At 40.6% G+C, this 15,830-nt stretch overlaps 1 protein-coding gene and 1 pseudogene across 22 annotated transcripts in view; both read left to right on the top strand.

Moving 5' to 3' along the window:
• Positions 1-15,830, top strand: part of CSNK1G1 (casein kinase 1 gamma 1) — a 208,369-nt gene that overhangs the window by 100,056 nt on the left and 92,483 nt on the right. For all 22 annotated transcript variants that reach the window (XM_051821876.2, XM_002718121.5, XM_051821873.2 and 19 more), the window contains one exon: positions 8,808-8,877. In XM_051821876.2, coding sequence (XP_051677836.1) covers positions 8,808-8,877 — 70 coding nt within the window. The remainder of the gene's footprint in view (positions 1-8,807; positions 8,878-15,830) is intronic.
• LOC100354459 (myosin regulatory light polypeptide 9 pseudogene) lies at positions 7,776-8,570 on the top strand (annotated as a pseudogene).

Raw genomic sequence — 15,830 nt, 5'->3', positions numbered from 1 at the left:
TAAATTTAAGTAACTTAGTTACCCAAGATTAGATTGAATATTTCCTATTACAATTTCCAACATGAAGACTAAGAATATTACATTTGAGGAAGGATCTGCCCCCTATGACTTCTTAGAATCCAGAAAGAACAGCCCCTTTTTTAGTGATTTCTATCAACCAGTAGTTCCATGTTGATTTGTTATCAGTTTCTGTTCACTTCCTTGTGAGTTGTTAGTGATTTTGCTAAAGGAGAATTTTGCTACTGGCTGCTTTGATGGTGAGATAGTGGAAGATCTGCCATCACATACTGACTCTTCAGTATAATTAATCTTAAGTACTTTTCAAGTCCTGGAGGAGCTTGAAGTCGAACTCGAATGATTGCTGATTTTATACTCCAAGAAGGGTATAAGTTCTTGCTTCATAGAGCTCCCTTGGGATATGAAATATTTTAGTCTTCCTGGATTGAGTTAAATAGAACCTTAGAAGCAAAGGGTAAAATAGATAACAAGGAAAATTCTGAATTCTGTGATTTATGGATTTTGTATCTTAATGAAAATGTAGAAAACTCAAGTGAATTTAGGAAGGAGCCTTTCAAGATGATCAAAGCATTAAAAAATAGGACCAATGAGGAAAGATTAAAGGAATTGAAATTACTGTGCTTCAAGAAAGTCAAGAAATTGCTGATGAGTTTTATTTTCTTTATAGTAATTTGAAGATAGCTATTATATTATTCACAGGTTATTTAGGGCCTGTTTTTATCTTGATATTGAAGACATAAGAGAAATAGGTTTAAGTTTCAGTGATGAGATTTGAACTAACTGTAAAGACCTTCTAAACTGTGAAACTCATGAATTATCGAGGGAAGCAGTGAAATTTCCTTTTTTGGAATCTGTCTTAAAAATAGGACAAATAACCCTTGAATGGAGCAAGTACATCCTTTTCAGAAAAGGATGCTGGGAAAGCTGCCTATCCACAGGCAGTGAGGTTGGGCTCTTGCTTTATATCATCTATAAAAATCGATGGGTCAGAGACCTACCCACAAAATCTAAAACAATTAGCAGAAAACATTGGGGAAAAAGCATTATGACATTGGATTTAGCAGTAATTTCTTGGGTATGACACCAAAAATCACAAACACCAAAATTAAAAGTAGATAAGATAGATTTCTTTTTTTCCATGCATTTATTTTTTAACTTTTATTTAATAAATATAAATTTCCAAAGTACAGCTTATGGATTACAATAGTTCCCCCCCCATAACTTCCCTCCCACCCGCAACCCTCTCCTCTCCCACTCCCTCTCCCCTTTCATTCACATCAAGATTCACTTTCAATTATCTTTATATACAGAAGATCAATTTAGCATATATTAAGTAAAGATTTCAACAATTTGCACCCACACAGAAACACAAACACAAAGTGTAAAATACTGTTTGTGAATTAATGCTATAATGAGTACTCAATGTACAACACATTAAGGACAGAGATCCTACATGAGGAGGAAGTGCACAGTGACTCCTGTTGTTGACTTAAATTGACACTCTTGTTTATGGCATCAGTAATCACCCTAGGCTCTTGTCATGAGTTGCCAAGGCTATGGAGGCCTTTTGAGTTCGCTGACTCTGATCTTATTTAGACAAGGTCATAGTCAAAGTGGAAGTTCTCTCCTCCCTTCAGAGAAAGGTACCTCCTTCTTTGATGACCTGTTCTTTCCACTGGGATCTCACTCGCAGAGATCTTTCATTTAGCTTGTGTGTGTGTGTGTGTGTTTTTTTTTTTTTTTTTTTGCCAGAGTGTCTTGGCTTTCCATGCCTAAAATACTCTCATGGGCTCTTCAGCCAGATCTGACTGCCTTAAGGGCTGATTCTGAGGCCAGAGTGCTGTTTAGGACATCTGCCATTCTATGAGTCTGCTGTGTATCCCGCTTCCCATGTTGGATTGTTCTCTCCTTTTTTATTCTACCAGTTAGTATTAGCAGACACTAGTCTTGTTTCTGTGATCCCTTTGAGTCTTAGTCCTATCATTATGATCAATTGTGAACAGTAATTGATCACTTGGACTAGTGAGATGGCACTGGTATATGCCACCTTGGTGGGATTGAATTGGAATCCCCTGGCACATTCTAACTCTACTATTTGGGGCAAGTCCGATTGAGCATGTCCCAAATTATACATCTCCTCCCTCTCTTATTCCCAAATATCATATATTCTCCCTGATCGGTGACAGCTAACTGAGCACCAGAAGGAAACCTGTTGAAGTGAAATGGACACTACGAGAAACAGTGACTTGATCAGCCCTTGTCCTGACTGTTGATGAAAAACTTAATATTTTATCCCTTTTAGTATTTTTTTGTTCTACATAATACTATTGGTTGAACTCTGTAATTAATAACACAATTATTTTTTTAACTTTTATTTAATGAATATAAATTTCCAAAGTACAGCTTATGGATTACAATGGCTCCCCACCCCCCATAACTTCCCTCCCACCCACAACCCCCCCCCCTCCCTTCCATTCACATCAAGATTCATTTTCAATTCTCTTTATATACAGAAGATCAGTTTAGCATATATTAAGTAAAGATTTCAACAGTTTGCACCCACATAGAAACACAAAGTGAAAAATACTGTTTCACAATTATTCTTAAGTGGTGAAATTTAACTGAAAAGTGATCCCTGTTAAATATAAGAGTGGGGATAAGATCTATTTCAACAAAATTCCTGTTCATCATAAAACACAACAACAGTGAAAAGGCAACTCCTGGAATGGGAGAAAATATTTAATATTTTCCAATAAGGGGTGATATCAGAATTTACCATTTTTAAATATTTAAATCAGATTTTTTTTCTATTTATTTATTTGACAGGTAGAATTATAGACAGTGAGAGAGAGAGACAGAGAGAAAGGCATTCCTTCCGTTGGTTCACCCCCCAAATGGCCGCTATGGTCGGAGCTGCGCTGATCCGAAGCCAGGAGCCAGGTGCTTCCTCCTGGTCTCCCATGTGGATGCAGGGCCCAAGCACTTGGGCCATCCTCCACTGCCTTCCCGGGCCACAGCAGAGAGCTGGACTGGAAGAGGAGCAACCGGGACTAGAACCTGGCACCCATATGGGATGCTGGCGCCACAGGCGGAGGATTAACAAAGTGAGCCATGGCATCGGCCCCTAGAATTTACCATTTTAACCATTTTTTTTCATACAGTTCAGTGGCAATAAGTGTATTCGCATTGTTGTATATCTGTCATCATCCATCTTTACAACTTTTTCATGTTCCACAGCTGAGATTTTGAAGCCATTAAGCATTAACATCCCATCCCCTTCTTCCATCCTCTGACAGCTACCATTCTACTTTCTGTCTCTGTGCAATTGACTACACTAGGTATTACATATAAATGGAATCAAATAATATTTGTCCTTTGTCACTGCCTTAGTTTTCAGCATAATACCTTTTTAAAAAGGATTTATTTATTTGAAAGGCATAAATAGAGAGAAAGAAAGAGACAGAGAGATCTTCTCTCCACTGGTTTAGTCCCCAAATGGCCGCAACGGCCAGTGCTGGGCCAGGCCGAAGCCAGGAGCTTCTTCTGGGTCTCCCATGTATGTGCAGGGCCCAAACACTTGGGCCATCTTCCACTGTTTTCCCAGGCTCATTAGCAGGGTGTCAAATGGGAAGTAGAGCAGCCGGGACTTGAACTGGTACCCATATGGATACCGGCGCTGCAGGCGGGTGGCTTAACGTTATACTCCACAGGGCTGGAGTATATGTTGTAGCATTTGTCAAAATATCCTTCCTTTTTAAGTCTGAATCATCCATTGATTGTACCAAATTTTGTTAGTTCATCCATTGATGGACACTTGGATTGCACCCTCCATTTATCTGTTATGGATTATGCTACTATGAATATGATGTACAGATGTCTAGTTGAGTCCCTGCTTCTAAGTCTTTAGACTGTATGTATACTGAAGAAGAATTGCTCAATCTTAATAATTCTATTTTGTTTCCTTTTAAGATATATTTATTTGAATAGCAGAGTGATAGGGATGGAGAGACAGAAATCTTCCATCTACTGGTTCAGTCCCTAAATGCTCTCAACAGGGACTGAGCCAGGCTGAAGCCAGGAGCTGGGAATTCCATCTGGGTTTCCCACATAGGTGGCAGGAACCCAAGTACTTGGGCTGTCATCTGTTGCCTCCCAGGCACATTAGCAGGAAGCTGGATCAGAAACAGAGTAGCTGAGACTTGAACCAGCACTCTGATAAGGGATGTGAGATATTCCAAGTGGCAGCTTAACCTACTGTGCCCCAACACCCATCCCTGTGTTTAATTTTTGAGGGATCACCATGCTATTTTCCACAACAACTGCATCATTTTACATCCTACTAGCAATGTACAAGGGTTCTAATTTTGTTGTACCCTCACCAACACTTGTTACTTTCTGTTTTGGATAGTAGCTACCCTAACATCTAAGTATGTAGATGTTGAATTATTATCATTATTGTTGTTATTAGCAGTAGTAGTTTGTTTATTTGTGAAGGAGAGAGAAATAGAGATTTCCCATCCACTGATTCACTTCCCAGATGCCTGGGCTGGACCCACCAGAATTTGAAACTTGGGAACTCAGTCTGTGTCTCCACAAAGTTCGTAGGGAGTCAATTACTTGAGTCATCAGTATCAACTACGGTTGTCTCTCAGAGTCTGCATCAGCAGGAAGCAGGATTCCAGAGTCAGAGATGGGAATCAAACCCAAGCACTCTGATCTGGAACATGGGCATCTCAACCACTGGGCACTTATGCCCACTCAAGATGTTGAGTTTTTACAAAAATGTCATAGTAAGTTTGTGGTGATTTTTGTCTATCATTTATATATGAAAGGGACAAGAAACGTTATTTTCTAGGGTAGTGTCTGATTGTGTTGTCAGCTATGTGCCTGGTACATTGTCAATTCAGAATGATTAGTCAACCAGTTCTTGAAGTTTGGTATAAGCAAAGTGTGGTTATTTGGCTGCTTTCTCTTTGGCATCTGTAGAAAACTCCATTTTTGTCAACTTAAACACCGTAGTGATTGAACTTACATACTTAAATTACATTTATAATCTTTAATTTTTATAAGCGTAAAAAGGAATAGACATAAGCATCTTCCTAACAGCATTGTTCATGATTTTGAAAACTGAAAACAGTCTTCAGTGTATGCATACATACATACCTATACATTATACATACATAAAGAGGAATAACTCAGTCATTAAAAATAATGTTATACACCTTTATTTACTGCCAATGAAAGATGCTATCACATTTTTTCTTCCCAGAAACCTTTTATTTAAGATATACAAACTTTCATAAATACAACTTTAGGAACTTGGTGATAGCAATTTTTCCCATTGTATGACCCTCCCACTCTTCTCCCTCTTCTCTTCCTATTCCCATTCTTATTTTTTACTAAGACCTTTTTCTTTTCTTTTTCCCCAGAAACCTTTTATTTAAGGAATGCAAATTTCATGCATTTCATAAATACAACCTTAGGAATACAGTGATTCTTCCCACCATACCCACCCTCCCACCTCCTTTCCTCCTCCTCCTACTCCCATTCTTATTTTTTACTAAGATCTATTTTCAGTTAACTTTATAAGCAGAAGATTAACTCCATACAAATAAAGAGTACAACAAATAGTTTCCCAGCAGTTTTTTTGATTTCTCCTGTGACCCACTGTTCATTCAGGAGCATGTTGTTCAGTTTCCATATGTTTATATATGTTCCAGAGACCTGTATGTTGGGTCGTTTGATAGTATCCCATAGATTCCAATGCTGTGTTTTAGTTTTCTGATTTCTTCTTTTTTTTATCTGTAAAATTTCCAGAGATTTGTCTTCTAACTAGGATATTCTTTATTCTGCCCTCACCAATTCTGTTGTTAAGGCTTTCCACTGTATTTTTATTTGTTCTGTTGAATTCTTCATTTTCAGTATTTCATTTTGATTTATCTTTAAAATCTCAATTTCATAGGAAAATTTTGCATTCATGTCATGTATGGATTTCTTTAGTTTGTAGATTTGCTTCTGATTACTTCTAAGTAATCCTATGATCAATTTTTTAAATTCTGATTCTGGCATTTCTTCAATCTCTTCATTTTCATATTCTATACTGAAGTGTTGTATTCCTTTGGGGGTGTCATGTAGTCTTCTTTATTCTTGTTTTCTTGAATTGCTGCATTTATTTTTAGTCATTTGTGGTGATACTTGTTGCCCTCCCCCCATGACTTTTATCTTTGGACTATGCCTCTGTGGATTAGTGGAGTGTCTGCTCTTTCAGTGAATACCCTGAGGCGTGTGCTCCCTGTGGTCAGGGAGCTCTGTTAAGTGCTTCAGAATGAGGGGAGTATCCAAGATGACTCCCAAATTGGTCATGGTAAATCTCTCTCTCTTTTAAATTAGAGGGGAGGTTTGCTCAGCTCTGTTAGCGTAGTCTCATGCTCACCTCCTCTCCTCCAAGGAGACTGATTTCTGGGCACTAGCCCCAGTGGATACAATATTTATCCACACTGCCACAAGAACCACACAAAGGATCCGTGCCGTCCTCGGTATGAGCACAGATCCTGCAGCAATGACTCTCACCAGGGAATCAGGGAGCCCCAAGCATGTGGAGCTGCCCATAGCAACTGCCTAAAGACCCAGCCACACTCCGTGCCTCACACACAGCCACAGTGTTTTCACAGTCCCAGCACACAAGGCTCCCACAGTCATGGGCGCCCAGCCCCTGTCAGTTCTCCCTGCCAGACTCAGGTGTCTCCTCTCGGCTGGTTGCTAGATGTGTTGTGCGGACGCAAGCTAGTCCAGCTGTTATAATGTCCAAAATGGTGCCAGCCAGCTCTTGGCTAGTTATAGGACACCAGTGCTAGGTGATCGGGGAGAGAGAAACATGCTCCCTTTTTCCCCTCTAGATTGGCAGGTATACTGTCCCCCATAGGGCTCCAAGCCAGACTCAATGCCAGGCTCTTCCTGAAGCTTTATAGCTAGTGGCTTGGGCTGCTACAGTCTGGCCTCACTTTACTCTCAAAGCTGGTGCTGAGGCTTTCTGCTGCTGGGGTCCTGAGCTGTGTGTGTCCACACCCTCCACATAGGGTCACAGTGTCCCTCTAATTTGTGTGGAGTTTACTCTGGTTTTCTCCCTAACTTTTCCCCGAGATTGCACTCTCTCCACATTTTTAAGCGACCCTCCCCTAGAATAGTAAGCTCCCTCCCTATTCTGCCATCTTGGTGCCTCCCATTACTTTTTTTTTAATTGAAGCCCATTACTGAAAGAGAATATAGCATGATATCATTTATATTAAATTATGCTTTTGAGTCTATATAATAAATGCCTTTAATATGGTAGGTTCTCAAGATTTTTACTTTCTAATTTTTTATTAGATTTGAATTTTTTCTGAACAGGTATTTTTCTAAAAAAAGAATTTACACTGAAGATTCATAATGAAGCAAGCAGGAAATACATGCTGGCGTTTTAAAAAAATATTTGACATCTGGTTTCAGGGAGAATACATTTCAGGAGAATATTTCATAGTGAGAGAGCTATGATTGAATGGTGGCTCATGGAGAATCTGTTTATCTTTGGAAAAGTATGCATTATAATTCAGCTTCATGTTAACTGTACTTGACAATACAATTCTTGGGAAGAAAAAGCTATCATGTATAGATATTATCTCTAAAATATTAAGTGATCATAGCCCTTGTTTACTGTAAAAATCTAGGAATAGGAGGCCCATTCCGTCGGCCAGGAATGGTGACTGGGCTTCCTTCCAGTTTGCAAAGCAAAGGCCGGAAGTGTTGGCTTGTAGCTGCTCTCCATGTGGCAAGGTGGTGGTGGCCGCTTCAAGCGCTTCCCCGAGGTTCTCTGATTCTTGCGCATGTGCAGGGACTTAACCACCACCATGTCGGGCAAAAGGGCAAAGACCAAGACCACCAAGAAGCGCCCTCAGCGTGCCACGTCCAGTGTGTTTGCCATGTTTGGCCAGTCACAGATTCAGGAGTTCAAAGAGGCCTTCAACATGATTGATCAGAACCGAGGCGGTTTCATTGACAAGGAGGATTTGCACGATATGCTTGCTTCACTGGGGAAAAATCCAACTGATGAGTATCTGGACGCCATGATGAGTGAGGCTCCAGGCCCCATCAGTTTCACCATGTTTCTCACCGTGTTTGGTAAGAAGTTGAATGGCACAGATCCAGAAGATGTCATCAGAAATGCTTTTGCTTGCTTTGATGAAGAAGAACTGGCACCATTCAGGAGGACTACCTGAGAGAGCTGCTGACAACCATGGGAGACCGGTTTACAGACGAGGAGGTGGACGAGCTCTACAGAGAAGCTCCCATTGACAAAAAGGGGAACTTCAATTACATTGGGTTCACACGCATCCTTAAACATGGAGCAAAAGACAAGGATGACTGAGAGAACTTCATATTCCAGCCAAATGTTCCTTGTTGCCACTTTGGGTATTTCTGAGATTTTTCTCTTAGAGCCTGTTGCATGCCATTAGCTTTACAATTTTTGCCTTTCTTGTTGTATTTATTCTCAGCCATTTTGGGCACATGTATCTTTATAATCAGACTGGAAATGGGACTTTTTGTCATTTTCAGATTAGAAAATAGGGTAATTTAACTTAGCACCCTTCCATAACTGTAGTCTATACAGAGTTGATATATTTTTTCAGAGAAAGTTATCCATTGAATTTTTTTCTGAACTATCATTAAACTTTATGATAAAATAAAAAAAATCTAGGAATAGGAAAAATTCCATTTTTCTAAATTTGATCACAGTTTTTCTTCTTGGGTTTCAGGAACCAATAAAATCACGTGCTCCACAGCTTCATTTAGAGTACAGGTTCTATAAACAGCTTGGCAGTGCAGGTAAGTCAAGTCTTTTTTCTCCATATGCTTAAGTATATATCTCATACACTTAATTGGTTTTATGTCCTTAAATATGCAAATTTTCTTACCTGGTGTACCCCTTTATCAGACCATATATCTATCTCCCCTGGCTTCTCAATAGGTAAATTAACATAGTTAACCAAAAAGCTACTTGTTTGCTGGTTCCTAGAGAGATCCTTGAGTTACTGCAGATCTGTGATGTCATGACCATGGCCAGAGAACAATCTTTAGATGCTTTTACCTGTTTGAAATACAAATGGTGTTTGAGTCTCCTCTTTCCTTTCTTACCAAAAGAAAAGAGGAAAGGTTAGTAATTTGCAAGCTTTTATACATGTTTTACCACATTGAGACACATTCTGAAATGCCATATCAGTGTCATTTCATCCATTATTCTCATTAATTTGCAAGAGCTACACATTTTACTTTAAGAACTAGGGTCTTTGGGGAGTTTTAAAAATTAAGTTTATAATTTTTTTAAAATGTCTTGTTTTTACCTAAGAGCTCTCATTTCTGAAATAAGAAGCTTTACTAGCTTCTAGAAAAGTATTTTGGCTAAGCGAATGTTCCCAACCCTAGTAGGCTACACATAAAAGCAACCTCTGTCAGAATCTGAAATGCTACAGAGCTGATTCTGTTACTTGACATAAGTAGAGATTCCTCTGCTTTCTGTTTCCTTCAGTATGACAGTTTATGTGAGTAATTGAAGCCTAGTTTCCATCTTAGGTACCATTACTGAAGGTATTGTTGAAGGAATGTGACTTTCACTTCCTGAAATACATAGAATTATGTAAGAGCTGTTGAGTGATTGTCAAGTCATACCATAAACAGAGCAAGGCAATAATCAGCCATGGTCATAACCTAGGAGGCCATGATGAGCATGTATCTTTTATTCAACTCATTATGAGTTCTTGCTCACAGTAGGTTCTTGGTATGGATTTGTTGATTGATTATATCTAAACATGGGGTGTTCCTGGCAAAAGATGTAAGGCTGACAGCTGAGTCCACAGGATGTATATTTAATTTTGAGCTTAACTTCCCTCATGCCCCAGAGCTAAATTTTGTTGTTCCTCTTATCTTGTTCCAAGTTTCATAAATTTTAGAGTGATGACTGCTGCAGCCCATTTTTTTCCCGCAGAAACCTTTTATTTAAGGAATACAAATTTCATGCTTTTCACAAATACAACTTTATGAATATAGTGATTCTTCCCACTGTACCTGCCCTCCCACCACTCTTCCTCCTCCCTCTCCTATTCCCATTCTTATTTTTTTAATAAATTTATTTTCAATTAACTTTATACACATATGAGTAACTATATTAAGTAAAGAGTTCAACAAATTGTATAAAAACAACAACAACAAAAAACAAAAAATGCTGTTCCTCAACAGTGGAGACAGTGCTATTCAAAGTCATTGCATCTTGAAGTGTTAATTTCACTTCTATAGGTTACCTTTTAGGTGTTCTATTAATTATCACAGATCAAGGAGAACATATGATATTTGTCCTTTTGGGACTGGTTTATTTCATGATATTTTCCAGTTTTATCCATTCTGTTGCATATGACAGTATTTCATTTTTTTTCTTACTGCTCTGTAGTATTTCATGGTATATATATCCCATAAATTCTTTACCCAGTTCTCAGGTGACAGGCATTTGGCAACCCATTTATGATACATTTTTATAGATGTCTCTCAAATGAAGCTTAGGTGAAAACATGTTTAATCCTGCATAGTTTAGAGTTTTGAATGGTCCTGGGGGAAGTGACCAGGCCAAATTAAAGTATTTCTTCCGTAAATTTTTCCAAATAGACCCACCAAGTCAGGCTAATTTACCCTTTTCCATAAGGAGCCAAAATAATCTCATTAACTTTTACATCAGAATAAAATCTTATGCTGAGTTCACATTCTCCTAAATATAGAATACTGCAGTTTCTTGAAGTTTCAGTATTCTCCATGTACTGAAAATTAAGCGTAAATGAATGGGGACAACATTGGAGGAAGAGGACTATAAAAATTGCTTTTCACTTAAGGCAGAAAGGACAGACTGGAGACTCTGAGTCTGATGCATCTGTCACTGCCACCAGTGGGTATTGGATGGCTCTGAGCACAGGCACGTACACCTACAGTACTGCTAGTTGTTTTTTTTTTTTTTTCCTAAGGCATGGTCTTTATTCCCTTGAACATTGTGCTTATATTACAATTTCCTTTTGCTGTAAAACGTTAAAAAATCTTTATATAGGAATCCATTTGTTAACTGTAAATCTTTCTAAATCTCTGTAAATGAGGGTAAATGAATAAATGGAAGTGAAGGGAAGGTCTGCGGGACAGCTGGAGGTCTGGCCAATCCTGAGAGACCTGTCCCCGCAGACTCCGAGCAGGAGACCTCTGCTCCTTCTTGTTAGCCCCCAACCTCACTTGCAGGTGCTCAGGGAGAGGTTGAGAAGGAGTTGGGGTGTTAGTGGGAGCAAAGGAACGTAAGAGTGGTACTGACGAGTATCTAGCTCCACCCATGCTTCCCTCCTAGGGGGACAGGGGCTGGCAGGAGCAAGGCACTGGGCTGGACAAACTGTGCTTGAGGGAGGAGGGGAAGGCAGGCCTGTGCCACTGGGTGGGTGGACCCTGGGCTGGGGAAGGCTCCAGAAAAGAAGTGAACACTTTGACTCCATGGTGGTGCGAGTGGAGCCCCTTTCTCTTGCTATGGAGCACAGTGCAAGTGCCAAGCACCACTACTTCTGTAACGTTTCTCTTGAGTGAGCCTCCTAAAGCAGCACAGGTAACTCTGGACATGGAGGGAGCTGGTTACTGTCACTGTGATAATTTCTTTCAATTTATGTTACTTTCCCTTTGCTTTTGGTAATTTTTACAGTTGACAAATAAAAATTGTATATATTCAAGGTGTATAACTTGGATTTTTGAGGTACACTGTGAAGTGACAACCACATTTATTAGATTTTTTTCTTTTAATGTTTATTTATTTTCATCTGCTTGAAAGGCAGAATGAGAGAAAGAGAGATTTTTCCATCCAGAGGATCACTAATGCCCACAACAGCCAGGGCAGGACCAGACCAAAGCCAGGAACCTAGAACTCCATTCTGGTGTCCCACGTAGGCAGCAGGGGCCCAAGCACTCGAGCCATCATCTGCTATCTCCCAGGATGCATCGGCAGGATGCTGGGTTGGACAGAGTAGCCAGTACCTGAACCAGCACTCCAATGTGGAATGTAGGATCCCAAGCAGCAGCTTAACATGCTGTGCTACAACACTGGACCCATACACGGGCTTTTAAAAAGCTATTTCACATAGTTGCCTTTTATGGTTTTATGAAGTTGTAGTCAGGTGAAACCTACAAATCTTTTAAAAAATGATTATTGTTTTTTAATTAGAAGGAGAGAGACAGAGATTATCCATCCATTAGTTCACTCCACAAATGCGTGCAATAGCTGGGACTGTACCCGGCCAAAGCCAGAAGTCTGGAATTCAGTCCAGGTCTCCCACAGATGGGTGTAAGGAACTCCAGTACTTGAACCATCAACTTCTGCCACTTATGGCATGCATTTGCAAGAAGCTGGAACTGGAAACAAAGCCAGGGCTCAAATGCAGATCTTGATCTCAGAACATACCAAGCATCATCTTACCTTGGCAGCAAATGCCTGCCACTATGTATCTTTTTTATATAAGCTGCCATCAATCAAGGCCTTTTACATTTTGTGGTTATATAATTAATTTTAAGCACCTGAGCCTCTGAAATGTCTTTTTTTTTTTTTTTTTTTGATAAGTAGAATTATAGACAGTGAGAGAGAGAGAAAGAGAGAAAGGTCTTCCTTCAGTGAGTTCACTCCCCAAATGGCCACCACTGCCAATGCTGCGCCGATCTGAAGCCAGGAGCCAGGTGCTTCTTCCTGGTCGCCCATGCGGGTGCAGGGCCCAAGCACTTGGGCCATCCTCCACTGCCTTCCCAGGCCACAGCAGAGAGCTGGACTGGAAGAGGAGCAACCGGGACTAGAACCCGGTGCCCATATGTGATGCTGGTGCCACAGGCAGAGGATTAACCAAGTGAGCCACGGCGCCAGCTGAAATGTCATTTTATTTTGTTCTTTCATTACTAAATACTGGGATTTTTTTTCAATCCTGATTTTGTAATCCTACTGGTGATTATGTATTGATTATTTTTTAAATTATAATTGCAGATTTGCTCCCCATCCCAATAAGAACATAAGCTCCTTGAGAAGGTGGTTTGTACCTTCTTCACTTTGTATCTCAAGGCCCACCAGAAGTCTGTAACACAGTAGGCAGAAGGGGTTGATGCCAGAGAGATGTTAGAAAAATTTAATAAGCTTCCTTTTTAGATTTTTACTAAGTAAGAAAAATATTTCTTGAGGCTAAACCAAAAAACAGAAATTTAATTTGAAATTGGATCACTATTGGACAAGAAATTAGACAAGGTCTCACGATAGCTCACTATAAATATGAGCATGAACACTTGAGCGTATTCTTTACAAGCACAAGTATTTCTTTCCATTTTTCCCCAGAGTAAATTCTCAGCTGTAGATGTGACTCATCAGTAGTTAACGTTTCAGCAGCCAAATCACACATGCCACTCTCTGTAGACCAAGGTGATATTGCAGCATAATGAATAAGCAACCTGTGTAAGATACAATAAGGGCCAAAATAATCTAGTCAGTGTTTATACTCACTAGTACTTGGTCTGTTGTTACTCATCGCTAGCCAGTAGCCAGTGATTTGTAAAATATTTGAGTATACTGACAAGGGAGACTTAAAAAGGTCTTTTGTGGTTTAGGTTCATTAGGTGAATTAATCAGTGCTTATAAAATAAATATGAAAATCTTGGGGAGAGGGGCCTGACACTGTGGCACAGCAGGTTAAGCCACTGTATGTAGCACCAGCATCACATGTGAATGCTGGGTCAAGTCCTGGCTGCTGCACTTCTGATCCAGTTCCCTGCTAATGTACCTGGGAAGGCAGTGGAAGATGGCCCAAATGCTTGGGCTGCTGAACCCATATGGGAGACCTGGAAGAAGTTCCTGGCTCCTGGCTTTAGCATGGCCCAGAGAGAGAGAGACAGACAGACAGACAGACAGACAGGGACAGAGAGATATTCCTTCTGCTGATTCACTCCCCAAATGATTGCAGTGGCTGGAGCTGAGACAATCAGAAATCAAGAGTCAGGAGCTTCCTCTAGGTCTCCCATGTGGGTGCAGTGGTCCAAGCACTTAGGCCATCTCCTGGTGCTTTCCCAGGGACATTTGCAGGGAGCTGGATCAGAAGTGGACCAGCCAGAACTCAAACCTGCTACCATATGGGATGCTGGTGTTGGAGGCGGTGGCTTTACTTGCTATGCCACAGCACCAGCCCCAAAAGAATTTCTTTAAGAGAAAGGATTGAGCATGAATTTAAAAAATAGCTGTTGGAGCTGGTGCTGTAGCATAGCGGGTAAAGCTGCTAAAACCTGCATATGGGATGCCGATTCAAGTCCTGGCTGCTCCTCTTCCGATCCAGCTCTCTGCTATGGCCTGGGAAAGCAGTAGAAGATGGCCAAAGTTCTTGGGTCCCTGTACCTGTGTGGGAGACATGGAAGAAGCTCCTGGCTCCTGGCTTCAGATCAGCATGTTTCTGGCCATTGCAGCCAGCTGGGGAATGAACCAGCCGAATGGGAGATTCCTTCCTTCCTTCCTTCCTTCCTTCCTTCCTTCCTTCCTTCCTTCCTTCCTTCCTTCCTTCCTTCCTTTTTTTCTTCCTTCCTTCCTTCCTTCCTCTCTGCCTCTGCTTCTCTGTGTAACTCTGACTTTGAAATGAATAAATATATCTTTTTTAAAAAACCCATTGCAATTGGGACCAGAATTGGAGACTTTACATTCCTAAGACAAGAACTTCTGTGTTCCTGTTGATTTGGGAATATAAGCATTTTTTTGCTTCAGTACTCTAATACAAATGATTAGCTTTTTGACCTCCGTTTCACCTTAACCATGTAATCTGGAAATTCATACTGGTTCTCTACTCATGTGGAGTTAGAACAGAAATGGCAGCACTATATGATTGTGTACACAACTGAACTTAGAGTTCTTCATGCTTGTCCCTTCTTGTCCCTGTGTGATCTCTATCCCCCTTTCCTTACATTGCACTCCATTCTCCACTAGGCAGTCAAACTTGGTTGGTTGATTATAGCTTTGCCATCAAGAATTTAAAGACATGGGAGGGGACTGGCATTGTGGCACAGTGGGTTAAGCCATCCCATTTGAGTCCTGGCCCCTCCACTTCCAATCTGGGTCTCTGCTAATGTGCCTGGGAAAGCAGAGGAGGATGGCCCAAGTGCTTGAATCCCTGCCACCCACAGCCCCTGCTGTTTTGGCTGTTTGGAAAAAAAAAACAATGGATCAAAGATCGGTATGTCTGTTTCTCTGTCTCTGTAAATCTGCCTTTCAGACAAATAAGTAAATAAAAAAAAAATGATGATGTTGAACAGGCAGTTTGTACAGTAATTAAGGCGCTGCTTGAGATGCAAACATCCCATATTAGAGTCCCTGGCTTCGAGTCCTAGCTCCATTTCAGATTCCAACTTACTGATAATGTGCAGCCTAGGAGACAGCAGGTGGTAGATGGTTCAAGTGATTGATTTCCTGTCACCCACATGGGAGACCTGAGTTGAGGACCCAGCCTCCTGGCTTTTGACTGGCCCAGCCCTGGCTGTTGCAGGCATTTTTGTAGTGCATCAGCAGATGGAAGTGTAGGAGAAATACAGCCAAAACCAGAGACAAAAAGAAAAGTGGACTACCTCCCACAAACACAGACCTTGAAAAGTGGCTGTTTGCAGTTAACTAGTGAAACAGCTGCCCACTGTTATCTTGCCCAGGAGGGAAGATCCCCTAAGTTCTGCTTCTGTAAACTCCAGTCATAAATCTATCCTAATAAATTTGCCCC

This window comes from Oryctolagus cuniculus, chromosome 12 (genome assembly GCF_964237555.1).
Source record: "Oryctolagus cuniculus chromosome 12, mOryCun1.1, whole genome shotgun sequence".
NCBI classification, from domain to species: Eukaryota; Metazoa; Chordata; class Mammalia; order Lagomorpha; family Leporidae; genus Oryctolagus; species Oryctolagus cuniculus.
This window is presented reverse-complemented; position numbering and strand designations above follow the sequence as displayed.